General features: G+C 37.2%; 1 protein-coding gene across 2 annotated transcripts in view; it reads left to right on the top strand.

Moving 5' to 3' along the window:
- CORIN (corin, serine peptidase) overlaps positions 1-27,063 on the top strand; it is a 142,061-nt gene that overhangs the window by 11,160 nt on the left and 103,838 nt on the right. For both annotated transcript variants that reach the window (XM_082051152.1, XM_082051153.1), the window contains exons 2-3: positions 6,504-6,648; positions 16,008-16,451. In XM_082051152.1, the coding sequence (XP_081907278.1) occupies positions 6,504-6,648; positions 16,008-16,451 (589 nt within the window). The remainder of the gene's footprint in view (positions 1-6,503; positions 6,649-16,007; positions 16,452-27,063) is intronic.

The raw sequence follows: 27,063 nt of genomic DNA on the forward strand, positions 1-27,063 counted from the left end.
CCAAAGGAGATTGAGCTTGGCAGGTGGCAGTGCAGGGTCTCAAACACACACATAACTGGAACACCATAGTTGTGTTTGAATTGTGTCTCAGCAGACTTACCGATGGCTCTGCCTCCGACTGAAGCTGGCGCAGCATCAGTACTGCGTTGTCACAGAGCTGGGTGAGACGTACTTGAATGTCATCTTGTCGCTTCTGGGCTTCTTATGCATATCTCCACAATTTTTCAGTTCCAAAGTTGTGTCAGTGGCTCACAAAAGTGCTGAAATTGTTTGTAAGGAGTTAAGAATCCCAAATTTGTGTGACAGAAATGAAGGAAAGAAAGAATACCACATCAACATTAATTGGTCTGAATTGGTGAATTCTGGTGATGCCTGGTTTGCATTTTTACTACATGGTGTCTCATGCTGGATTAGTAACAGCTTGAAAGGTAACCTGAACAGAAGAAGTGGCCAATGGGTCTCTGTGGTAGTCTGAAATGCAAAAAATCACCTTACTTCACCCATTGTGTCTTCTGTACACAGAAGAAACATTACTGACACAGTTACACTCTACTTCAACTGAATATGTAATTCAGGAAGGTTACATGTGTTTCTGGTTTCTGCTTCAGCCGAAAGAATCTGTCTGGACATGGAATCTAGCACCAACCAAATATTTATTTTGGAAAGATGTGACCAGCTTTATATGACATCTCCCTTACTGGGCTACTGTGTATTTCAGATTGGTATGATGACTCAATATGTTTATATTTCAGCAGTCTAAATAGAGGTAAAACAGAATAGTCTATTTTGTGGATGGGCAAGGAGGTCTGGTCATCAACATGAACTTTGAATGAATTATGTCAGCAATTTGTAATATGTCTGAGGATATGGAATTTGCTGGGAAAAAATTATAGGATTACAGTGAACCTGAACTACCAGGAAAACTAGGGGATTTCATTGTGCAAATAACAATTCATGTGATGATAATGTGCTTCTCATGTTTGCTACCTTGCTGTATGCAAAGTGGTGTGGGGTTTTTTTGTTTGGTTGGTTTGTTTGTTTGTTTGTTTTCCTAGATTGCATTATTTCCTTTTCAGAGTAACTATTGCACTTTTGTTCTTAAATTCATGTACACTGGAATTTGAGTATTACTTGTATTTGCAGATACAAATACAGCTTAGTGTCCACTTTCTTTTGCTGCCTTAACATTAATTCTTCATGTTGTTTGGCTCTCTGATTTCTGTAACACTGAAAATGGAAGATTATGCAAAACCTTGTTTCCAGTGACTTTTTGCCTGTTCCTATTTTTAGCATGTGACTTTGCCTGTAGCTTTAGAGGATTTATCTTTGATTTCTGTTGTTACAGTGACTGTTAAGGCACGGTGTTATAGATTTTGGATGATAAGGTAGCCAAATAGAAATGCGTTGCTGACTCCCAAATTTTCATGTGAACAGCACAGAACTGATAAAAATGTATGATATTTGCAGCTTCTGTTACTCACTCCCAGGCATTTGAATATTATGAGTTGGCCAAAAGAGGGTGTAATAATGACTATGTTAAAATAAATTTATATATGTGGTTGTGTGTTTAAACATTGACAGTTCACATATTCGGTTTTTGCTTTGTAGCCATGAGAACTGGGAACTGTCTTCCTTTACAGGGGAAGGAAAGCTGTAAAGGCAGGTATGGTCATGTTAATCCAATACCTAGAGCTTTCAGACCACCACCAAAAGAGCTGATAAAATCACAGGAGCTGACAGCAGGACACTGTTTCATTAGAAGAACAATATCAAGCATATGGAAAGAACTATAGATAATTTTCATAATCTAATGAATTTGCCATGCATGAACTATTACAGATTCCTCAGTGGCATTATGAGGACTTCTTTCTACAAGGCCACCTGTTTACTGCCCCCTAAGGACATCCTTTCTGCATCCTTTCTTTCCACTTCTTTCCAGCATAAATACTACATTGTACCTTGGTATATGGCTTGCTCAAGATGTTTTGATGCTTCTGATCCAGCAGGTGTCTTTTACGTTTCTTTGTAGAGACCCATAATGCACAGGAAATACTGACAGTAGGCTGTTAACCCTAATGATATTTCTTTATTGGGAGAACATCTGTTAAGTTTGTGGTTATAACAGCAGGATGTAGTTTTGCCAAGTGCTTATCACCGAATCACAAAATGTTAGGGATTGGAAGGGACCTTGAAAGATTACCTAGTCCAATCCCCCTGCTGGAGCAGGAGTGCCTAGATGACACAGGAATGTGTCCAGGTGGGTTTTGAATGTCTCCAGAGGAGACTTCACAACCTACCTGGGCAGCCTGTTCCAGTGCTGTGTTACCCTCACTGAGAAGATGTTTCTTCTCATATTTAATTGGAACTGCCTGTGTTCCAGTTTGTACCTATTGCCCCTTGTCTTATCATTGTTTGTCACCAAGAAGAGCCTGGCTCTATCCTCGTGATACTCACCTTTTACATATTTATAAACATTAATGAGGTCACCCCTCAGTCTCCTCCAAGCTAAAGAGACCCAGATCCCTCAGCCTTTCCTCATAAGGGAGATGCTCCACTCCCTTAATCATCTCTGGCTCTGCGCTGGACTCTCCAGCAGTTCCCTGTCCTTCTGGAACTGAAGGGCCCAGAACTGGACACAATATTCCAGATGTGGTCTCACCAGGGCAGAGTAGAGGGGAAGGAGAACCTCTCTCGACCTACTAATCATGCACCCCAGGATGCCATTGGCCTTCTGGGCCACAAGGGCACAGTGCTGGCTCATATATACCATACCATGATTCGGGTTGTTTTATGGACTAGTAACTTAGATACTTTTTGTGTCTAGAAGAAAAACTACAGGCTTTTCACCCATAAATCTCAGCGTAATCTGTAATTCCTGTGCTTTAATATGACAGGCATGTTATCAAAATGACACCCATGAGATCAAATTCTCCTCACATCTTTCAGAAGATGTGAATTTCAGTCCAGTGAAATTTTAGTCTTTCTGTCATCAGATGAGACTGTATTTTTTTCCATCTTTTTTTTTCTGCCTCTCTGGTTTCAGAAATCAACTGTGAGCAGTCTGATCCAGCAGTCCTAGATAAGCCTAGCATTTTTAAAAGATCTGCACTGAAATTAGCTCAGAATTACTTCATAGTGCATTTCCTTTATTGCAGTCATTACTGAAAGAATGGAACTCAGGTAAACAGTTGTTAATGGCTTTTCATTAGGGCCAGAATTTTTTAACTATCAGAAGAAATTCTCTGATGTGTTAAAGCATCCTGTATTCTGACTATATTCTTGTTTAATACCAAATCTGATTGTATTAAAAACAAATGACTTGTTGCCTTTCACAACCAAACACTGACATTTCCTAACTACAGTGCACACAGTATTTAATTAAAAAAATCTTTCTTAATCAAATCTTCTAACAACAGTGATAGGAAGGGAACTTGCACTTGTGTGTTCTTCAAGTATCGGGAGTATGTTTTGGTCCAGTGCTGTGTTAAATCTATTTTATGCCAAAATCTCCAGAATTTAGGGTTGGTTTCTTTCAGTCTGCCCTCAAGGATTCTGCTTCTAAGTCTTCTCGCACTTCCCCTGGATAGAGAAATAAATATGTAACTATAAGGTACCTCAGCCTTACAAACTTACAGAATGATTCAGAGAAACTATTGACTACAGAGACAGCTGAGGGAGACTGGTTTCTTGTCTTTGCCACTTACCTGGAAGCCTGAAGTGAGCCAAGTGAACAGGCATGTAGCACTCCTGTTTCCTTCTACAGGCCCATTTTCTCTGAAGGTTCCATTATTTATGCCTTTAGTCCATTATTTATGCCTCTATTCAATTATTTATGAGAACTGAGAGGACAGAGCATGTCTGAAGTTTATGCAGATACCGTTGCCTCGGATTTGCAAGAAGTGTATCTTGATTGGGAACCATTCCTTTAGGAAAATGAGCTGGATCTTATATTTGTTTGTCTTGAAGAAACGAAGAGTCAGCTCCCAAGTGCCTTAATCACTGGGCTGTGTAGTAATGGTCCTGCTCCCTATTACCTGGCCCAGCAGAACTGTGTTCTTTTTTACAGAATATCATTACTTCAAGGAACAGTGTGGTCTGATTCAGGAGAAGTCAAAGTTCAGGTGGTTGCGATACTCTGCTGATTTGTAGATCTAATTTCTAACTGCTTCAGGCTGAAGAGGGACTTGAACTCAACAGTCCAATGCCTTGTGGGAGCACTGTAACCACTGCACTGTTAGAAAGGGTGGTTTTATGCCTTTCTTTTTCGTCTGTGCTTTCAAAAGTACTTATGGCTGTCTTGTTTTGGGAGACCTGTACTCATAACAGAGCTGTGCTCTTCCTCTCTTACCTGCTCTTGGACCTCCCAAGGGGGCCTAATAGAGGCTTTGCAAACCAAGGTTATGGAATTCAGGGAAGCCTGCCCTGAGTAGCTGCTAAGCTGCTGTATTCCAACATGACCAGAAGCAAAACTTCAGGCAGACCTTGAAGACTTTAATCTGAAAATACAGGCAGGTGTGGACTTCAGAAAGTTACATAGTCAAGCAGAGGTTGTCTGTCACTTAGACTTAGGTTCCTAAAGCCATGAAAATCCTTATCTTTATATTCGAAGTATTACTTGCTGGTAAGGGCAGTACTTTAGCTAAGATATCCTGAAATCTTAAACTGAAGCCTTTGCAACATCTGAATAAGCTGTTAATTAAGAAAAACACTTCTGACAACCAATTGACTCTCTCCAACATTGTTTGTATTTCTCTTGTTTTGGGAAATGGTATTAATCAGATTACAGACCTTGTCAACTCACCCAGGCTATACTTTTTCAATAGACAGTGCTACCACTCTTATTATTCTCACCCTGAGTTGGCTGTTTCAGATACTAGCACCTCCCACCCTAGATCACTCCTCCGTGACAGTACCATATCCCTTTTCAGTGTTACCCGGTCTTTACTTTGAAGAGTGGAAGCAGCAAAATAATTCATGTGGGACACTGCACTGGGTGGGTCTCGAGGTCAGGTAACGTGACACTTGGCAGTATCAGAAAAGGTACATTCAACTGCACAAATGCAGTTTTCTTACATTCTGTTGTCTGTACAGTGTCTGCAGTGTCTAGTAATGAGGAGTATCAGAAATAGATTATAATTCTAATATTATCAGCAAGGAAATTTCCTTATAAAATAGTCTTTGTGCCATTCTGGAACAAGAGACTTTGCAGAATGATGGAAAATTATGCTGTAAATCCTCCTGATGCCTACAGTTTTCTCAGTCAAGACAGCAAAACAGGCAATGGTGCTGGAGGGATATAAATCTAATCTCTGTGCAGCAGTTCCTTAATAAATAGTACAACTTCTGTTTGTGCCAGTCAGTCTGCTAACCTGTTCTTCACAGAAAGGCACTTACAGCAGCGTCAGCCAAAGAGATAACCCACACAGACTGACATTTACAAGACTAATAATATATATATGTTGTAGAGCTCAGTCTCTCAAGGTTCTTTGGGGAGAGGCTGTCAGGGTAATTGATGCATTTACACTCTTGTGTCCTGTCACAACCAAATTCAATGTGATTGATCTTCCTGAAAAAACGGATAAACTACTAGCAATCATTTGGGAAGACATTGTCTGGAATTAATAATCCTATCATCCAGTTTCACCTTATAGGGAAAATTGTAATTATTTTGGGTCAATTTTGAACAAAGATGTATTTGCTTCATAACAACAGTTTCAATCCTGCTATTAAATATTCATTTGGAATTTTTTTTTTTTTTTTTAAAGTGTGACATTTTTTCAGTATATGAGATCATAGTCTTAATGGAGTTACGTTTAAAAAGATATACATTGAATACATGTTTAGGCTTCTGCAAACGTTTGAATTTTTGTACTTTGTGCAGCTCAATTGAATTCAGAAAATAGTTTTTATCTATTCTTTTGTATTCCATTTATAGAAAAGATAATCTTAGTTGCAAACTCTACAGAATACTGTGATAAGTTATAATTTTGTTAAGTACTTAAAAATTGAGACAGCATTATTGTGCGTAAGTGAACAGTCCTTATCAATTCTGTTGTAACTTAAAACAAAGATTATAATAGTTGCTTGATTCCTTAATAAAAGAAACTTAAGAACATGGAGCTCTTGAATAATTAGTAATGGATTATTTTAAAGTAGAAAAAAAGCTGTGTTTAGCCTTATTGCTTACATTTATTATGTATTTTACATTTTTTTTGTATGAAACGCCTATTCAACTTCTAGTTCATCAGAAATGTTTAGAAATTTCAATGAATCTGTAAGTCTGTGGATACTGGGTGAAATAAACTAAATTATATGGATTACACTAAGCTGTCCACCAAAAAGAAAGTTCACATGAAACTTTTCATTAAGAATCTAAAAGCCATTTATAGCATGTATTTAAAGCATATGGTTGTTCTGTGTAATGAGGAGGACCACTGCTGAAAATACAGGAGTTACTAATTGACAGGAGAATTATAAAAGTGTGCTCTTTTTTTTTTTTTTAGGTCTTAGGAACAGATGAGGATAATATGGGGGATGGTTGCTCTCAGAAACTGGCTTCTGCCAAGTTCCTTCGACTTCTGCTCCTAATACTGATTCCATGCATCTGTGCCCTTATCCTTTTATTGGTGATCCTGCTTACCTTTGTAGGTGAGTGCTTATGGAGTAAATTGACACATTTTTAATTAAGAAGACTAAAACTGAGACTGCATTCTCAAATGTTAATGTAATTGTGGACATAAAGTATACGTCTTGGCACATCTGTCTAACAAACTAGTCTACCTAGTGACTTAATGATGTAGTATGTGGATGGTTTTCAGCAGTCATTTTACAAGTACAAAAAGATAATTATGTTAGAACTTTAGATCACTGTCAGTGGAATGGAAGACATCCCTTTATGTCATGCACTGATGTGCAAAAATCTGATTTTTATTGTCAGGTGAAAGTTGATTTATAAATAGCTACAAATCTTTCTGAACAGCCTACAAAACATTACTGTTCAACTAAGGAAAAATATGTTCATTTCTTCTAAATATGAAGTACATATCAATGCAGAACCCCAAGTATGTTTTGTGGAAACGTGTTCCAGATATATTTGATTTCATAATGGCTTAATCTGTTAACTAACTCTGTTACAGAATTAAAAGGTAATAATTTATTACAAATAATTTTTTTAAAAGCCTTCCCTTTGTTACCTTTAGGAAAGCTGACATAACATTAAATTGCTTCAACTACAACATGAGAAAGACAGTAATGCTAGGTTAAAGCACCTGTCCTGCTTTCAATGCTGAGTGTTTCTAGGATTTTTACCTTTTTCTTTTCTTTTCTTTTCTTTTCTTTTCTTTTCTTTTCTTTTCTTTTCTTTTCTTTTCTTTTCTTTTCTTTTCTTTTCTTTTCTTTTCTTTTCTTTTCTTTTCTTTTCTTTTCTTTTCTTTTCTTTTCTTTTCTTTTCTTTTCTTTTCTTTTCTTTTCTTTTCTTTTCTTTTCTTTTCTTTTCTTTTCTTTTCTTTTCTTTTCTTTTTTTTTTTTTTTTTTTTTTTTAAACGAGAATATTTTCTAGTTGAGTTTCCTTAAGTAATTCAGAAGCACATCTGTAACAAGTGGGGTAATGTGTGAGGTGTATAGATATAAATTTATTTTCCTATTTAAAACCTCCAATACACATCATACAATCAAATAGTTAGCAAGCACAGGAGGAAACTGAACATGTCTCAATAGCACCTTCAGCACTGTCAAAATCAAGACATTTTAAATCTGTTTTCTCAATTCAGTCTGTAATGGATTTGCAACAAGTTGTAGGCCTGTTATTTTCATTTAGCTTAAGTTAGGGAAGTAAAAAAACTCAAAGCTATTGAATGTTATGATTGACAAGTAGGTCTTGGGATGCATCTTTAAAATAAGAACAGTCTGAAATGGATTAAGGTCAAGTAAGTCTGGCAATTAGGAAATCTGATGCCATTACTTATGTTTAGCATTCAGTTTGTATCCTTCATATCCCCTGCCCTAGATTTTCATTCTTTGGTGAGAAAGCAGATAAAAAAGCAGGTGTACTTATGTTGGCTCTACTCAATCTCCTCCTCTGAGGCATGTATCAACATAACGCTCATGAAAATGCATGAAGTCCTCTGGGGAAATGGGATGTGTTCCGATCCTACTTATGTAGCAAAAATCATGACTGTCTCCTCTTAAGTCAATGTAATTACTGTAGGGTGAAGAATAAGGCTTGGTGTTACTACTCAAATCTAAAACTGACAAAATTCCCTTCAGCATCTTTTGAATAAGCATGAATATAATTTAGTATTCTTCTATCTCTGCTAGCAGCTTTTATTTTATGTGTATTGATAGCCTAGAAACAAATATATCTGATGACTGGAATTAAGTGAACAGATTCTGTGGGCATCTTTAAAGTGTGTGTAATATAACAGAGTCTGTTCTATTTATTGAGAATACTCCATGTTCATTTCACATAAATAATAACTGAATTCTGTTACAGTCTAATATTGGTATGATCACTTACAATGTAAGAAATGTGTTGTTAGTCCTGACAGGCTAACACAAATTGCTTGATATATAGGAAAAACTCTTCTTATTTTTTCCTGAAATGGAAGAGTTAAATCCTGTGGTTGTTATATCTTTCACTGGTGCTTAAAATATAAATAGAGAGCTCCAGTATATGTCTACAACGTTATGAACTTTTTTGATTTGACTTTGGTAATGAACTGATCAGAAAATTAGCCTTTTGTATTTTGCAAGAAATTATTTTGTTTCCAGTGGTAAATTTGTAGGCAATTATTCTTTTCCTTCTGTAAATTTTTTAAAAATTAAATAGGGCATATACACATGAAAAAGTGTGTATGCACCTTAGAACTTTCCTATTCACTTTCCTTAAATCTGTTTTCTTGACTGCACATCATTGCAAACTCTGATGTTGAAGAATCAGTAAAGTTGGCAGGGGAGGAAGGAGAAAAGTAAAGCAGTACAGTTACACAGCATTAATAGAGAATATCCAGCTCGAGGTGTGTCATTCTTTTCCTTGCAGATAGGAAGTGTTCTAAACCACTTGAAACATTGTTTTTAAACAGTCCTTCATGACTGGTGAGCATTATACCAAATTAATTTTTTTAATTGTACCGTAGTTGCTTATCATTGCAGTTATTTATTTGGGAAAACAAAATACTTTATTCTTACAGTTCCATAAAGGAAAAGAAATTATTTTATAGTGATAAATGCATTCCATGATAGATATCCCATTCCTCCCATTCCTTATATCAGTATCCTCAACTCATGCTTGTGTGGTCTTCTATCACCTCCTCTTAACAGCTATCCACCCCTAATGCTTTGTCTGTTGTTTTCTGTAGAAGTCAGAACAAGTCTTGTGATACACATAAAGAATGGTTTCATGTATGTCAGACTTTTACAGTCCAGATGGAATTTTTGGGCATATGATCACACTGCAGGACCACATCAAATAATTATGCCTGACTTTCAGGCCAGCAGCATACCCTTTTGTCTGTGCACAATGGCAGGCATTCAAGCATTTTGGAAAATAGTATTTAAAAAATCTGTTAGTCTGTCAACAGTGATGGGAATGAGGATTACAATTAAAGTCTCTAAGATGCACTGTTGACTATGGATATGCAAATAAGCGAGGTTTTGGTTCACCCACCATCCTTACATTATCAGCATGCCATGTTTATATTTTGGCTCTGACACATATTTTGAGATTAATTTTGGTTCTCAGAGGAAATTAGTACAAGTGTTATGTGTGATAGGTTGTATTCAGGATTTTCATCTTACTCTTCCTAAAAACAAAGCTCACTCTAATAGCTGCATTTGTATTATCCTCGTATAAGTATGAACCAGCCTGGGCAGTTCTCAGATCATTCTATTGTTTCAGAAATTTGTAGCAATATTCTGTCCACCTGAGAGATGCTGTCAATGTTCTTCCATGTCACTGGTTGAACAGTGATCATTTCTATTATACAGTCTGTGAGACCTGTGTTCTCCTTTGGCTTCCCCTCCTGAGAACACAGAAGGAGCTGTGTATCCTTCACAGAATAAACACCGGGAAAACTACATTATAGTAAAAATGCTAGGCTTAGCTTTGTGGCTGTTGGATCCTCCATGTTCACTAAGTAACATGCATATGGCAAGACTCCTCTGTCAGTTTGGGAACCCAACTGTACTGGCCCATAAGGAACTTTTTGTCACACAGAGGAAATCAAAGTTGCAGGGAGTTATACTCTAGAGTAAAAGGATCTCGATCCCTGAATCATGTGGAGGTGCTGGTAATTCTTCAAGTGGTATTGAGCCTTGAAGCATATGACATGTCCTCAAAATGTAAAGTAACTAGCACCATGGAGATCCATAAGTTACAATTGTGAAATCAGTATGAAATATAAACAATTCCATTGTCATTCAATGGCAATATTTGCTGTAAGACAGCTGTCTAAAATTAGGAGTTTAACACTAACATATAAACAAACCATTTGGTCCTGGGAGTTATTCTGATGGAAGATGGTAATCATCAACTAAATGATCTGCCAGTTCTTTAATCTGATCTCGCCAGCACAGGTATATTATTGAGAAACTCCGAAGGAGTGTATCCCAGAGCAGCCTGTATTTCACCCATCTATAAAAACTAATTTTGTCCAGCAAGCCTTCTTTACTGATACACCTGAAATGTTGGGGAAAAAAAAAAGATGCTGTGAATACAGCTTGAGGTCAGAACATCTGCTGTGACATATCACTGAGGTCAGTGAGGAATTGTTCTTGTGACCTAGAGAATTATAATGAAAGTCTGGCAGTTCACCTAGCACAGATGGACAAAAGGTCACAGTAACTGAAGTGTCAGTTCTGGTGTGGCATAACTGGTTGCCAAGGAGTCCATGGAGCTTTATTCATTAGCCAGTGCAAAGTGAGTGTTTAACACAGGCATGGAGTTCAGGATTGGTTTCTGAATTGCAATAGAGCCATTATGTGTATTTCATTTGTTAGGTTAAGAAAAGCTTTATAAATAAAAATTTCTAGTTACATGACACATTGTTCTCAAGAGACAGGGAAAAAAAGAAGACACCAGATAAGATTTTTCTTTAAACCACAGGGTTATGGCTGCAACTGGGAACTTTCAGGCAACAACAGCCATTAATATGAAAAGTAGCTACTGTCTTCCCCTCTGTCTCTTTAGTATGATCCTGATATTTTTGCTGATGCTTTGTTGCCTGAAAGCCAGAAGTTGATGAAAGGGAAGATCTCTCCTTTCTGCACAGGACCTTAGGAGAGTGGCTTCGTTCTGCAGCTTCTTTAAAAGATGCCTTCCACAAAGTCTACTTTGAGTTCCATTTTTTCTGGGAACTGATCCATTATTTGAATAAGTCACCTTTCAAGATGCCAAAAAAGAAAAAAAAAAAATACAGCTGGCCTCATTTTGGCCCCTTAGGCAGCTGGTAAGCAGATTAAGGTAATGTCTTTCTGTGATAGGAGGAGCAGGATGAAGTCTATTACTGCAGCTCAACTGATGGGCAATGGTTTGGTGTGCTATGGGACCTCCAGTGATGTGCCCATTTTTTCAGAGTGCAGAGTCATAGGGACAGACCTTGCAGAAGAAATCTCAGTGGGTTCATGCTGGCTAGTTATAGTAGCGAACCAGTCTTTTATTCCCTGTGTAACTGCCTCATCCATTACACATACTTTGGTAGGCTTCTTTGCTCTGTTGCATTAGCTTTTTAAACTTGGTCTTTTTGAGATTTCCTGCTAGAAATCACCCACAGTATTCGCTGCCAAAATCTCAATTTAATAGCCTGAACAGTGTGACTGTTTCTCAGCTTTCATAACTGTCCATTTCAGATCTTTAAATAAAACATTAATTCTTTGATAGTGAACAGCAACTGGAAAATGATCAGTAAAACTGTTGGCAAAGCATCACTTTAAACTGAGTGAGCCTGGTGCCAGTTCCTCATTTTTGTACCAAACGCAATGAAGGCCAGCACGCCTTATATTTCCGTCATCTGGACATGTCCAGCTGCAGCTGGAGGCACAAATCCAAAATGTTTACAGCTATTTCTCAACTAATTAACTTTCTGGCTTATGATTTACTGTCTACAGTGCTATATGAACTCACATCTGAAGAACAGTTGGATGTAGTGTGCATGTATATGTGAATAAAATGCATATTCTCTATTTGTTGCATAGCTCGTAGCAGACATTGATAGAGAGTAATTTAGTTCCTATTAGTGAAGACATTAAAAAAGAATTGACTGTTTCAAAGCATCACACTGTTTTATTAGATATCTTAAAATTTAAATAGTTCCTTCAGGGCTTTTGGTACTATACAAAATCTCCAGTAAGCTTAATTTAAGATTGAAGATATACACTAGTATTTTTAGGAGGGCAAAGGATGAAAATCAACGCAAATGAGAGCCTGACCCAGAGAGTGAACTCTGTAGCCTGGAATTAAGTGCTTGAATCCCCTACCATGCATTAGGAAGATGAAAGGATAGGAGGAAAACCTGAGGGGAGAACAGGGTGACTCAGGAAGGCGATCCAGACGCCTCACATACTAAGTAGAAACAGAGTTGTCATCCAGAGCTAGTCAGTAGGGAATGCCAGAGAGGTCTGTGTCTACCTGTCTCAAGGGCATATGCACCAGAGCCCAGGTTCATGTTATTTTGTGGGGGGAAAAAACTGTTAAAAAAAAATTTAATACTACTCATTGTCAGCTGAGATGACACAATTGGGGGGTGCTTTTGTGTAGAAAAGGTTCCTTGTGTGGTACACCTGTTAATGAGAGGAGAGTTGTTAACGCTAGGAGACAGTGAAAATAGAACAAAAAATGTTATTGTTGGAAAGATGGGTTGAAGAAGGAAACAAGCATTTGGGAATCTCAGTGACAGTAGTAAATGACCTTATGGGTTAAGTTAGACATAGCTATTATTTGTAGTTCCAGAAAAAGAATGAAATAAGGCTAATAGAGGAGGGGATAGAATCCAGTAGGTAACTTCAATATTTTCTTTAGCGGTGTTTATTGGTCCACTGTATTAAACCAAAAGATTTTTTTAAACTGCTTTCAAGAGTTTACCTGTCTTGTAATGTATTGCCTGCTATTCTGCTGGGTGATATATTAATAGCTAGTAATTTTTACTTTAATTTTAAAGCATTATTCGTAGCTCTTTGGGACCAACTTTTTCCAGGCTTTTTCTATTTTTGTGTTGAGTGGTGGAGAAGAAGGGAGCCTAGGGGAGAAGGAGAGACAGTGTGAAAAAATTCCCTCAGCTATTATTGAGTTATGGAAAAAATTATGCACTTTTCCAAAGGAGAAAAAAAGAAGCTTATTTTAACTTTTTGAAAACTAAAAAAAAATCCCTACTAAAGTTTGAAGCTTGAAAAAAAGTAGGCTTCTGAATCATATAGATTCAAAGCTTTATTTGGAATCAAAGCATCTAATTAAAGCTACATATGAGTGAGTACAATTTCTGAGCATGCTCAGTCACAATTCCTTAGATTTTAGCAAAACACATTACTACTGGTCCCTATTTGGGAAACTGGAGCACGTTCATTTTTCCTGTTTGGTCTAGCCAGAGGACTCAAGCAAAAAAAAAAAAAAAAAATTGCTGCTGAAATAATTTGCAGGTGGGAGATATTTAGTTGCTTCTGTAAAATACACACATAAAATTCCTCCAAATCCCAATGAATCATGAACATTTGCTGGTAGAAGAACAGAAACTTAACATGTATAGATATAAAGTTCCCCTGGGTTCTTCTAGTAGAAGTTAGACACAAAGATTTATTCCCAGTTAGTGACAATGGAGCCAAAACAACTCAGGCTGGATAAACTAGGATATAGTAAATCTCAAATGCTAACTATTGCATTAAACCCCGTTATATTTCAGGAATCTTACAATTTTTTTGTGGTGGTTCCAGTTGCTATAGAAAAGGGTTACTAGATGAAAAAGAAAATGCCCCTTCTTAGCTATTCTGGTCCTCTTTTCTTCTTATCTATGAAGTTTCGAGTCCAAAATCACTTCTCCCTGTTACTGGAAGTTAGGTTCTTCTGATATTGTTAGTTACTTGTAGCTGTGATTGATAAAGATTTCCTCCTGCTCAGTCCTTGAATTTCAGACTGGTTAGCCGATTTCTTCTAGCTGCAGAGTGCATGAAGTGCTAAGAAAAGGGATTCAGTAACAGCAGGGGAGGGGGCTCAGGGTATCCAAGTGCGTACCGGCTGCGTATGGTGCCAGAGCAGTGGATTTGGCTAGGGAGAGAGTCTGGAGCGGTGACAGGTGAATGATGCCTGCCTGAGAGGTGATGATGCAACTAGCCATTTTGGTAAACACGATAACCAAACTGAAAACAATGGTGGTGGGTGTTGCGTGGACTCACGAGTCATCTGTACGGAGCAGCTAATGAAGGATCAAATCAATATGATAGCCTAGGAAAAAGCAACTTACATATCAGAGTGGAAAAAGAATCTGTGTGATTTGCCCTGAGTTCAGAGCATTTGTAGAGAACAACAGGAGGTGAATTCTTGATAATGCACTTCAGATGTGACCATCTTCTTGGCCTAAGGGCCTGTAGGTAGCAGTAGGGGTGAAAGAGAAGAAAAGGAGCTGAAAGGGTAAGCGGAAAACCTCTCATCTTTCCACATGGAGTCCAGCTGGAGGAAGCCATGTTTTAAGGTTTTTTTTTTTTTTTTTTTTTGTTTTGTCTAAGGAAAGACTGTTGTATTTGTGTCCCATTTTTGAAAGGACAAATATCCTTCACTCCCTTGTTTTTACTTTATTGTCTTGAAACAATGTGAGAGGTGTTCCTAAATATCAGTGTTAGGTAACAAGAAAAGCTATTAAAATTACCAGTTGTTGCCAGGGTAATTAAAAACAGTTGTGAGATTTTATGTTTCAAGGGATTCCTTTTCACTATTTGCAACCAAGTTTAGCAGAACTGTGTTTATTAATATTGTTCAACTCTTTTACATGATTAGGTAGTGGTAAAAATTGCTTTTGCTGTTTACCAAAAATTTCTTATATTGTGATACAGAGTGATGATTTTCTTCTAGCATGAAACATGACTCCAATATATTGGGTTAAAAAAAATTGAGTTAGTATTTGTAGTTTTTATTAAGGATAACCAAGTTATGTGTCCTATATATGTTTGAGATATTATTAGATTATTATTATTTAGATTAATTAAATATTTCTGTAATTGTCACAGATTAAAAATAGATTCTCTTACTGTTTAGTTTGAATACCCTGATGATTATAGAATGCATCTCCTTAGTGTTATGCAGCTGTTTTGATTTGTGAACTATAATTACATGCAACTGTTCAACACATACAACTAAGCAAAGTGCATATTTGTCTATGAGATCATAAATGAAAAAAAAAATTTGGGTATTTAGAATCCAGTATCAGAGAAGAGTGACAAAGAACTCTTGGGCCTATATTTAGCAGTGGTAGTTAAAGTACGTAATCCTATATAGAGAAAAACAATACCTCTTTCCATTTTAAATATTAGTGAATACAAAATATATTAAAAATGTATTGATTCCCTTGAAGCTTCAGAATTAGCTTTCCAAAGATGGTGCTACTATGAAAAGAAGAGAAGATACAATTAAATATTAAAAAAAAAAAAAAAAAGTATTGCCAATCTTGTTAACACTATGATAGAATGAATGTTGGAGATCCCTGGAATTACACTCTATAAACATGTAAGAGTTCAGTGATGTACTACAAGTAAGATTAAAACATCTCTATTTAATGGAAGCATTTGTTTCTCTATTTATATGTTTCTCTATTTATCCTAGAGTAGTCATAGCTTTTGTTTCAATGTGCTACAGTTATTTTGTTGCTACATTAAATTGTTTAACTTTAGTTCCCTTTAATTTTAACTTTGAAATAAATATTACTTTTTTTTAATCTGTGCCATTATATTTGTTATTAACCTTCCAAACCAAATTGGTAACACTTATCCTTCCAGGTGATGGTAATTTCGGTGCTTCTTTTATTTTCTTCCAGGGGTGTTAGAAAAAACATGCTTTTATTCAAATGGAAGTGAGGTCCTCACAGTTAATGGTGACATTGAAACATCTGATGTTCTTTTGCCAAACATGGTTGAAAATAGTTCCAAGACTGATCCCACAATGGATCTCATCACACAGCCCTCTTCCTGGACCACCATGCCTTCATCCCACATTGACCAAATGAACAAGAACTCAAGTATATTCAGAAACACTTTCCAGGAAGAATCATTTGCTCTCACAACTCAAGCCAGTCCTCATCCTACATATGATGCTGCTTTGGCAGAGGGGTCTGAAGATGACACCCAGGTATTTTCCACTGCGGAGGAGGCAACTTTGTGGTCTACAGGTGCATCCTTTAGCAACACAGACAGGATGGCCACTCTGCCAGTATTAAGTCCTACCCATCCATCTGTGTCACAAAAAATGGATCAGAGAAAAAGTAAGTCTACATTTTATTTGGTTCCATAATTCTGACAGAACATACTGTTGGCATGCTTCCCAGTGTGTTCCCATGAGTTCTGAGGAATGTGTCCCTTTTGATAATTTAGTTTGTTGTGCACATTCCATGTTGTAAGCAACTGGTTTCTTGTCAGAATATTTGATCAACCCCATTGAGGAAGATGCAGTAAATCCTTCTAGATATCAATACTTAGAATACATTCTTCAAATGGTGATATTCATGCGTGCTTACCAAGGCTGAAAATGAGTTATTGCAAGCTGTATTCAGTTTGTAGACTGAATTTTCTGTTTCTTTAAAATTATATACATGACAAGTACTACCCTGAACTTGGAAAGTAATTACAGTTACAACTTTTTCTGTGTGTAAACAGAGAAATTATTCTCTAATCTATGTAGTAATAAAGTTCCAGTGACGTTTTTGAGGACTATAATCAAAATGTCTAGAGAGAATAATAACAAATAATTGTGATTCAGAATCAGGTTTAGGTGCCTCTTTTTGTTTTGTTTTGTTTGACTAAGAAAGTAGGTGCATTTCATTAGTGCCACAATAATTTTATTGATTCATCATGTCAGTGGTAGTGAAAGGTTCCCTGATACTGTGTTGCTAACAACTGAAACACTAGGGTACCGTATTCAAATGAATTTGTTTCTCTTGAACTGCGTATCATTTCTTTGCTCTTGATCGCACCAGAGCACAAAGCAAAACTTAGAATAAGAGAGATCTGAAGTAGATGAGATAGTGACCTAAAAGTGGCACACTCTATTAAATGTATTTTTTAAATTTCTGTAAAATGAAAATGAAGATACTATACCTGATGGTGGGGATAATTTCTCAGAGGCCACTAAATTATATGTTATTTTGAGGAGCAGGTCTGTGTGTCATTCCTCTGTTGGATTCTGTGCTCCGTGAAGTTATAAGACCTGATATTAGTTATCTGAAATTATTTGCTTTGCTGTGTTTGTTTGTTTGTTTGTTGTTTGTTTGTTTTAAGCATTCTCCCTTCAGTAGTTTTTCCCCACCCTTCCATCATCAAATAGGCAGATGAAAGTTGGGAAATAGCTCTGTTATGTCTTTTTTTCTTGTTCTTTCTGGAGGGAAGTACAAGTAGGGAAAACCTTTGAGTAAGATTTTATTTTTTTAAAAAAACCTCATGCACAGAAGAGATTCCTTTTCAGGGCATTTCAGTGATAACTTATTTTCTCACTCATGAATTAGGTTTCAAAAATAGTAACATACTGTGATTTGTCAATATTTTCTTCTATCCCCTGGACTTCACAGGCCATTTGAATGGTGCACAATTTCTGTAGGTTCTGTTTGCTAAAAGATTTTTCTTAAACAGATTTATCTCTTATTTTCTCTTCCTGCACCCCAAACTCAGAAAAAAATTGGATACAAATGCACATTTGTATCTTATTAGTGATGCATTCATTTATCTCCTTTGGTAATTTGATTAATTATCACCATGCCAAGGAACAGCGTAGGAGCATCCCTGGAAGTGCTCTGGGCCAGGTTGGATGGGGCTTTGAGCAACCTGGTCTAGTGGAAGGTGTCCCCACCCATGGCAAGGGGGTTGGAACTAAGTGAACTTTAAGGTCTCTTCCAACCCAAACCATTCTATGATGCTATAGTGTGCTACACTACAGATACCTCCAACTCATAGGATTTTCAGTAATTACCTTAGCAAAGGACAAAGTTAGTGGCTTGATGATCATTGCTGAGCAAAACTGTAGGGCAATAAACCATCTGCTTTTCTTAACTAGGTCTTGATGTATTGTAGAGTCTAACTGTTCCTGTTCTATAAGACGGTGTCTTTGTGTTGCAGTTTTAGTAACTGGGTAGATACAGTATAGATATATGGTATAAGATTCTGTGTTTGTATTTGTATTCAGCTGCTTAATCATCATATTTGAGATACGTGGAAGTCCATAAAATAAAGATGAAACAGTGTAAAACTTCTTTTCCCTTTTCTTATTATGTTGGAATGAACTCTGGAATAAACTCTTTTGAGATGGATATAATATGCGTACACATGTGTATGGGAGGTTGTATCTTCCCCTCCTAGGATGCTGATGCAGGGACAGTGCTACAATGTCTCAGGACAACCTTAGGTCTGGATTTCTAAACTTTCACATATTTAGGGTTTGGTATTATATAGAAAGCCATTTGTAGCCTATGAAGGTATTTTTAAGTTGTGCTGTGTTCTGGTAAGTGTAGTTCATTCCAACAGCAGTATGATTGTATGTAAATTCAGTAGGCATGACTACTTTGGATGCTGCTGTGAGGTGGTGTCTTCTGTGTAAAAAGAAAAGACAAAAGTTTTTCAAAGACAAATGTGAAATACCATAGATTTCTTTAAAAAACAAAAACAACAACAAAAAAAATCTCAGATTGAGAAGTTAGTTTTTCTTCCCCCTGTCAGATACATTAGGAGCTAGTATGTTACTAATCAATAACCACTCAGTCTTCAATTCCACTTTCAGGTGTTTTGCTTATCTGTATTCATGTGGACATTGCCTTAATTCTTTGTGTAGATACATTAAATATATATCTATATATATCTATCTCCAACGCAAGAGCTGGGAAATGAGATGTAAATAAGTTTTGGAATAGGAAGACTGAAATAGCCTTTTGGAGTAAAAAGAATTTTTGAGGACAAGTACAGCTTAATGACGAATGAGAACAGTGATGGTAGATCAAATCAAGTCTCTCTTACTTAGCATCTGGATCCAATTGTGACCGTTAGCACTGCCTAAAGAAGAATAAACTAGGCCTAGCTTACAGAGACACTTCAACACTATGTGGTAGCAGATTCTAATAATCTGCAGTGAGTCCTGATGAATGTTCTCCCATGAATTTCTGCAATCACTTTTGGACCCATGTAAAACAGAGGTTTGAGCTTTTTAGTCATATTTTATAAGGAAATGAATCTCCAAATGAACTGTGAGGCTGATGTTCCATCATCATAAATGCACACTAGCAGATAATCCATCAGTACGAGTTTCATCTGGTTGAAATGGGGGCAGGGGAATGCATTTCTGTTGATTTAGTAAGCATGCACAACTTGGAATTTGTACTGGTTTTATGCAGGGTGTTAAAAGGCAAATAATATGTCATACAACATAGAAATTTCCAGTGCAAAACTAACCAGACAAAATTCTCAGAACATGTTTGAATTGACATTCATGTGGCTGTAATGTTTTTGTTCTGGTGTTAGTATCCCTAGAACTGGATTTGCTTTACTTGTGAACCGTAGCTTTAATAAAAGACATTAGAACACATTAATAAGATAAAGAATAAATGTTATGACCATATGGTATTCACTCTAGCCTTTAAAATAACACAAGTAAGACGTTGCTGAGTTACTAACTGGAGAGGAATGAAATTTAGCACATATGACATCAATTATCTGAGAAGACCTTGAAGAAGAAAGAAGTTCTTTGGCAGAAATTCTAGTAAATAATAGATTGGTGGGTAAATGGAAATGCATGATACAATAAGGAAGAGATGAAGAAGTTTATTTCCATTTTGCAAGGGGAAGCAATGCCTCACAACTCTATTAAAAAGTTATTTGAAAGAGTCAGTGAAAATGCTGATTAATACAACATACTTGGCTTTTTAAAATGCTGTTAACAAGAGCATGCACTGAGAAGTCTAAAAGAGACTCTTCTCATAGACAGATTACTCATTAAAGACAGAAGGAAAAATAAGAATAAATCGTTAGGCTCCACAGTGAATAAGATTACTGATGAAGTCTTATGGGGTTTGTGGTCTGGGAAAGCAGTGAATAGTCAAGTAAGAACATTTCTGCTAATACAGAATTATCTGTCTAAAATGAATAGCTGGGAATCACATAAAGGTCTCACAGTGGAGAGAGTGACTGATAAAATGCTTAGATGACTTTGTGCCAATAGGTGCAAAAGAATGCTAGAGAGTGAGGAACAACCCTAACTCTGTGTAATACAGTGCTGGACTCTCAGCTTTGCCACAAAAAAACCCAAAAGACCTACAGTTTGCTGCAGACACCATTCTGGCTCCATTACTGTCAAGAAGGCAAAGAGGGGGTTAGGTGTCATTATGAAGTCTGTGAAAAACAAAATAGAAAATCTCATTATATCGAATTGTAAAAGGCAAATAGCAGAAAGCCACACCAGTAGAGACATGGAATGGCTTAGATGTGTGGAGGCACTAAATAGGAGTAAGACACTGTTTGCCTCCTGCAAAGCAGCTGGCTGAAGAATAAGTGGTTGTGGTAGATATCGATACAATTTTGAGTGTCTTGGACAAATAGAATAGGAAACAGTTACTCACTGTTTTTCATTATATCAGTAGGTGTCTTTTTTTTTTTTTTTCCCACTTATTGACAGTAAGTTAAAAACGATACATATTCACAGAATATGTAGCTGTGTCGTGGAACTCATTGCCATAGGATGATGAGAAAAACAAAGTATGAAAATGCTTGGAGAACTTCATGAGGGGTTGGTCTGTTGGGAGCTTTCTTACACAATAGTCCAGTTCTAACCTCTGACTTGTGAAGGTTCAAAATTTTAGGTTGCCAGAAGTTGTTGTTATACTCCTAGGTTGTTGTTCCTTATATTTGCCCTAAATTCTTAGAATTTTTCTTGAACATATAATTCTAGCCCCTACCAAAGGCCAGCTTCTGAATTAAATGTATCCTGTGCTACCCCTCTGTTGGAAAGCAAGTGAATCTCTCCTGTTGAGAGACTTGAGTTTGTGTGAGTTGACGTTTAAATGTTTTCTGAAGGCATGGGCCATGGTCCTAAGTCTCTAGGTTGATTCATTGGAGAGTTTTCTGATAGCAAAAACATCAGGAAGGGGAGTCTTAGGTGAACCGGTAGTTGCAGTACTGTATATTAACGGAATTTCAAAGTGTATGCAGTAATATTCTGTTCATCTGTCAGGCAATGCTTGACAGAAAAAGAACCATATACAAAATAGTAATTATCTTAAAGAATAAAGGATGTTTTTCCAAGATAAATATCAGTACAATTTTATTGGTACCTTTTTATCTTTAAAAAAAATAGGCTGCAGTTAGGCAGTAAAGTGGGAGACTGAGCAGGAGAGATCTCAAGTGTATGAGACTGAGCGGGATGTTTTCATTTCAAATGGAGCAGACTCCCTGGTTTGTAATACTGCCAATTTGTGGAGACAGGAAGGAAGAAGGAGAGCGAGGGTTGACATTCTTCCTAGAAAAACATCCTTTAAACTAATGGAATATGCACTGGGACACGAGATATTAAGTATCTGATTTTGTTCCTTCCACTCACTGATATTGATGCATATGTATATTTAATATCCCTTTTTTTCTGTGCCAAGTCTCTCATACTTCTCTCCTAGCAGTCAGTATAGTAACACCTCTGCCACTGCACAGAAGACTTTTCAGTGGAGAACTGTGGCAGTGTTCAGATCCTAACATGAAAAGTAACATGACCAAGCTTGACCTTCTGCCGTACCTTTCTGTGCTTGGCATCACCCTTCACCCCAGCAGGCTCCATCGCCGTGAGGAGCTGAGAGAGCATGGCCCGTCCCGCAGCACGGCTCCAGAAGCCCCGGCAGGTCTCCTTGATGCCCGAAACAGTTCCTGCGGCCTGTGGCTGTTGCCGCTGAGCCACATCGGCTTCAGCGCCGCTTCTCCAGCCGCGCCGCCGCTGCCACCAGAGGGAGCTGCTGCCGCTGCCGGCGACCCTGCGGCCGAGGGCGCTCCCGGGGAGGGAACGCGGGCACAGGGACCGTCTCGTTTGAGAGAACGGGAAGCGGCAGCTGCCGAGAAGGAGGGTGGCATAGCCCCGTGTGTGCTAGTGGGAGGCACTGGTGGCAGAAGAGGTGGTCTGTAGAGGCTGTCACCTGAGGAGCGGGACTCAGGGAAGAACCCTGGGCCTCTGCACAGAACTGAGTAAAGAGCAAGGTGGATAGGGGTAAGGGACGTGTGTTTTGGTTTTTGTTTTGTTTTGTTTTGTTTTGTTTTGTTTTGTTTTGTTTTCAGCTCTGGGTTATTCTAAATGTACTTTACAGAGTGCTAGGAAAAGGCACGCATCCCAAATGAACATGAATTTTGTTCCTGTTCAGCTCCTCCTTGCACTTGCATAAGTGGGCAAGAAGGTGAAAAAAACCCCTGAGCCCTAAATGGCTGCTTGAAAGAGTGAAGTGGAAAAGTACTTTCACAAAAGTGAGTCAGTGTATCAGAGGGCTTCTTAAATGCTTTAAAAAGTAATTTATGTTGCATCTTTTACTCTTTTCCTAAATAACAAATGTTCTTATTATGCAGAAGACCCTAGGGTCTTTTCACTTTTCATGCACCACTCTGAAACTGAGCAATTTGATTTATTTGCAGTCCCCTGTTCAGCCTAGAGATTGCCCTAATCCTCTTTATTGTCATTTAACTATGTTTAATTTAGACACAAAATAAATATGTCTCTACTCAACATCTCATACTTTGTATTTGGTGTTATGCCACTACTAGGATCTACAGAAAACTACTCTGGCACAGCTTTCTGTTTGGTAGAAAAGTGCAATATGAGAACCACTGCGGGGATGGGTGGATGGGATATGTCACATGTGGCACAGAAACAAGAAATTCCCTGCCTCTCTCTTCCTGTCTTGTGCTACTCATACTAAAGACATTTTTTTTCTTCTGAAGTAAAGGTATCCAGTAACTGCATCCCATGTCAGACCATAGGCTTGCATCTTCCTAATCCTCAATATCTGAAACAGTGATCTAATAGATCACTTTGTCTTCTAGCTCAATTTATGTTTAATTGCTTATACAAGTTGGAATAGACCCAATTGTATAAGTAGTAATAGCAGCAGTAGATCCATGGTTGATCTTTTGGGGGTATTCTTGTCCTCAAAAAAACCCCACCAAAATGTTAAAACATTGTTTTCTCCTCAAGGGAAAATGGGTTTTGTTTTTCAGATTGGCATAGAAGAACATAAACAGTGTTTCCCAAATTCCAGGCCAGGAGTTTAGCCACTCAACTGTGGGGTTTTTTTCATGCAAGTGCATGCATGAGTAGACTAATACGGTAACTATTCATTTTGTTGGTGCTTCAGTTCATGCCTGAGAGTGTTTTCTCTTCCAGCAGTAACTTCTATTTCTTTCTCTCACCTACACCTAAATTTTCTCTCAAAATTAAAGAAACAAAGTGAAAAAAACTGCTGAAAATTTTGGAAATGTGGTCCTTATTAAAAAAATGTGATTTTTTTTTTTTTTTAGTAGTCAAAATAATTAATAAAGCCATTCAGGTTTTCTTGTCTAGCAGAAATTTAAAATTAAAATTGCAGTTGACACGGCAAAATTAGTGATTACAAGAGAAATGTGTGGTGAATTTTCACTAAATTCGATAGCAAGAACGAGGTTTTCATCAGTTTGCTGATTCCACCATTGCTATTTCATGAGTGCATGGGTGTAGCTTGTCAAGGAAACCCTTATGTTTCTGACATGTAAGAGGCATTAGCTGGAATCCAAAAGATTCTTAAAATTCATAAATATATAGACTATATATATATAGACAGATTTTTCATTACAGTTTATGTTTTTAAGAAAGAAAAATCTTAGTAGTTTTTATCACCTGGTGCATTGCTGTTCTCAGGCAATTTTAAGTTTGCCCAAACCTTCAAATACTTGTGTGAGAATTGTAATGAGGTTGCTAACATTTTCATACATTTACCTCTAGCTAAACTTGTGATTTCTGTTCTCTTTCATAAATTCATGGCTTCTTACAGCAACTGCTCTGATTGTTGATTGTCATCTGTCCAAATGCACACTGATGAAACAATATTCTGTATAAGATATCTAAGAGACCTCATTTATCTGTTGTTATTAATACTGTAATGAGTATTATGAATAAATATCACACCCTCTCCCCGCCCCCCACCCCCCCTTTGCATTTCCCTGTATCTTTACTCTGTTTTTTCAGCAGCATGGTTTACTGTAGATTGGGAGACTCCATCCTTGGAAATAACTACTTAGTCAGCTTTGTTCTAGTCTTTAAATGATGTGTGTGCGCTTCTAGAGTTATAGATGTGTGCATCTTTAAAACTTTAAAGAACAGAAGTCTTTTCAACTCTATGCCTTTTATGCATCCATTTTGGGTTTTTTTTACACTTTTTTGCTTGTAGTTTAAGCAGATATTTGTGGTCAAAATTGAACCATGAACTGACCATGAAGCTAAGCAAGAAGTCATACTCACAGCCTGACATGAAGTTTTCAAGGATGGGAACAATGAAACAAAGCCTATCTTAAGATAATTGGCTGAGAATTGCAGCCACTGACTTCAGACCCATCAACTTATCTGAATCTATTTAAAAAAATATTTATGTGGTTATTTCAACAAAAAGATGATGTCAGTACATGTTTTGTTCTATATTATGATTGATCACTTTATTTCCAAAGGTACACCTTACATCTGATAGCAGCATGTGATTTTATGTTTGGTTAAAGTTGATCTGCTTTATGCTTCTGCATGGTCTGTTATGGATTACAATAGATAGAGTGCATCCAGGTGTGGGTGTAGAGCCATCATTAATATGAAATGGTAAGATCTGAACTTTGTCTAAAAACTGGAAGGTCAAAGTACTGATGCAACACAAAGTGATTTACAGTAACTGTCATCTTTCACAGTCATGTGAAATTCAAGAACAACATACCATGATTTGAGGTCATTATGGGGATGGGGATTTGAGAAAGTGGTAAAAGCCCAGTGTAGTTGAAGATTAATTTAACTACATACACAAAATCTGTGTTTCTCACCTTTATTATGACTAATAATTTTTAAAAAACTTAATGATACTCTCCAATGAAATAAAATAGTGGAAGTTCAGACTAGAAATTAGGAAAAGCTTTTTTACTGGATGGGTAATACAGCAGTAGAACCTGTTTCCCAGAGAGGCTGTGGGATCCCTATCCTTAGGTGTTTCCAAGACACAGCCCAAGTCTTGGGTGACAATGTGCTGCTGGCAATCTCATTTGGAGCAGCAAGTTGGCTAGAGATCTCCAGAAGACTCTTTCAAACAGTATTTCTATGGTTCTAGAGTATAAAATATTTGTACATGTGGAACAGAACATGAACATTTTGCATGGCTGAAAAAAGTTTAACATTCCAGCTTGTTTACTATATTTGAGATTATTTTGCCCTAATTTTCATGGGGCAGCTTGTCATTTCTCTCTGTGTAACTAGCAGAGGAAATTAAACAATGAGCTGTAAAAGACAGCATTCAAGGAAGCTATCTGTATTTATTAGTGGAATTCTGTGAAAGAAATAAATGGACTTTCCACTCTGGGAAAAGCAATTAAGTATGAGGATTTAAAAAATCTCAGTTTGCACAAGCAACTTGCAAGCACCATGTTCATAAGATTTAGATGCAAGCTGAACTGGCGTACAGTTATAGCAAACCTCATCATAGTTGCATTAAGCTCTTAAACACCTGTATATTTATCTAATCCTTTTACACATTAAAAAAGGGGGGAGGGGGGTTGACCTCTAATTGCTCAGGCTGTAGAAGTTTGTCAACATTCTTCTTTGCTCTCAAGGATCAAATAGTGTAACCGGAACTCTAAGGAATAACTCCATTAATGTAGACAGGTGGACTTGTCTGTGAACAGAAGTATTCAAACTCTAACAGTAGAAGAGAATTAGGCCACCACTAAATAATTTAAAAATATAGTGCTCAAAAGAAAATTCCATTGATAAAATAGTCAGTAGCGGCCCTTCAGACTAAAGAAAGGGCCCAGGAAGCTGTATATCATGTTCTGCAACATATACTTTGCCAAATGTGCTATCAAATTCAGAAGATCTAGGCTGTAGTATTTCTGGCTAACACAATCAATCTTTTATAGACAATTACTATCTATGCAATGATGAAACAAGCGCATAAATGCCTTTGACAAACATAGTTGTGGGAATTTTCCATAGGGAAAGCAATAGTTTGTTAGATTGATCAGTTCTTAGTTAGCCAGGACTTTAAAGATCAACACCTGTTTCTTAAGCTCCACCTGCAAGCTGCTGAGCAGGACGCTGGAGTTTGCAAAGAGGGTTTCATGTACTTGTAGCGTTGTGCTTAGCAAGTGTTGTGCTGTGTTCTGCTCTTAGTTTCTGGTCAGATGTTGCAAGAAGGGGTTTGCTGTGTTAATTTTGTCTGGAAGCGAGGTGAGCATAAGTTATCATTGTGAGGTATACTTAGAAAAAAAGTATTGTAATTTCTTACTGAACAGATCAGAAGAGTAATTTAGCTATTTTAGAGTGGCAGTTGACCAAAGACAACTGGCACAGCTCAGGCACAGCCTGTTTCTGTACTGACATATTTGTAGCCCACTTGATATCTCAATGATTGCAAGTCTTTTACAAAGCACAGCATGTTTTTTTTTGTTTTGAACGTAACAGTATTGGTGCATAATTAAATGTTGTCAGTCAAACTGGCATTCATTTTCACTTATTGAAAACACATTTGCTAAAAAAAAAGAAAGAAATATAAAAACCCCTCCCATTACCTAAAACCATCTGGATGCCTGCCTGGGTCTTGAGGAAGCTGCCAATTTTTTAATCTTTTTTTTTTTTTTTTTTTTAACAAAGCCTGT

Source organism: Streptopelia decaocto (assembly GCF_964273445.1).
Source record: "Streptopelia decaocto genome assembly, chromosome: 4".
NCBI lineage: Eukaryota > Metazoa > Chordata > Aves > Columbiformes > Columbidae > Streptopelia > Streptopelia decaocto.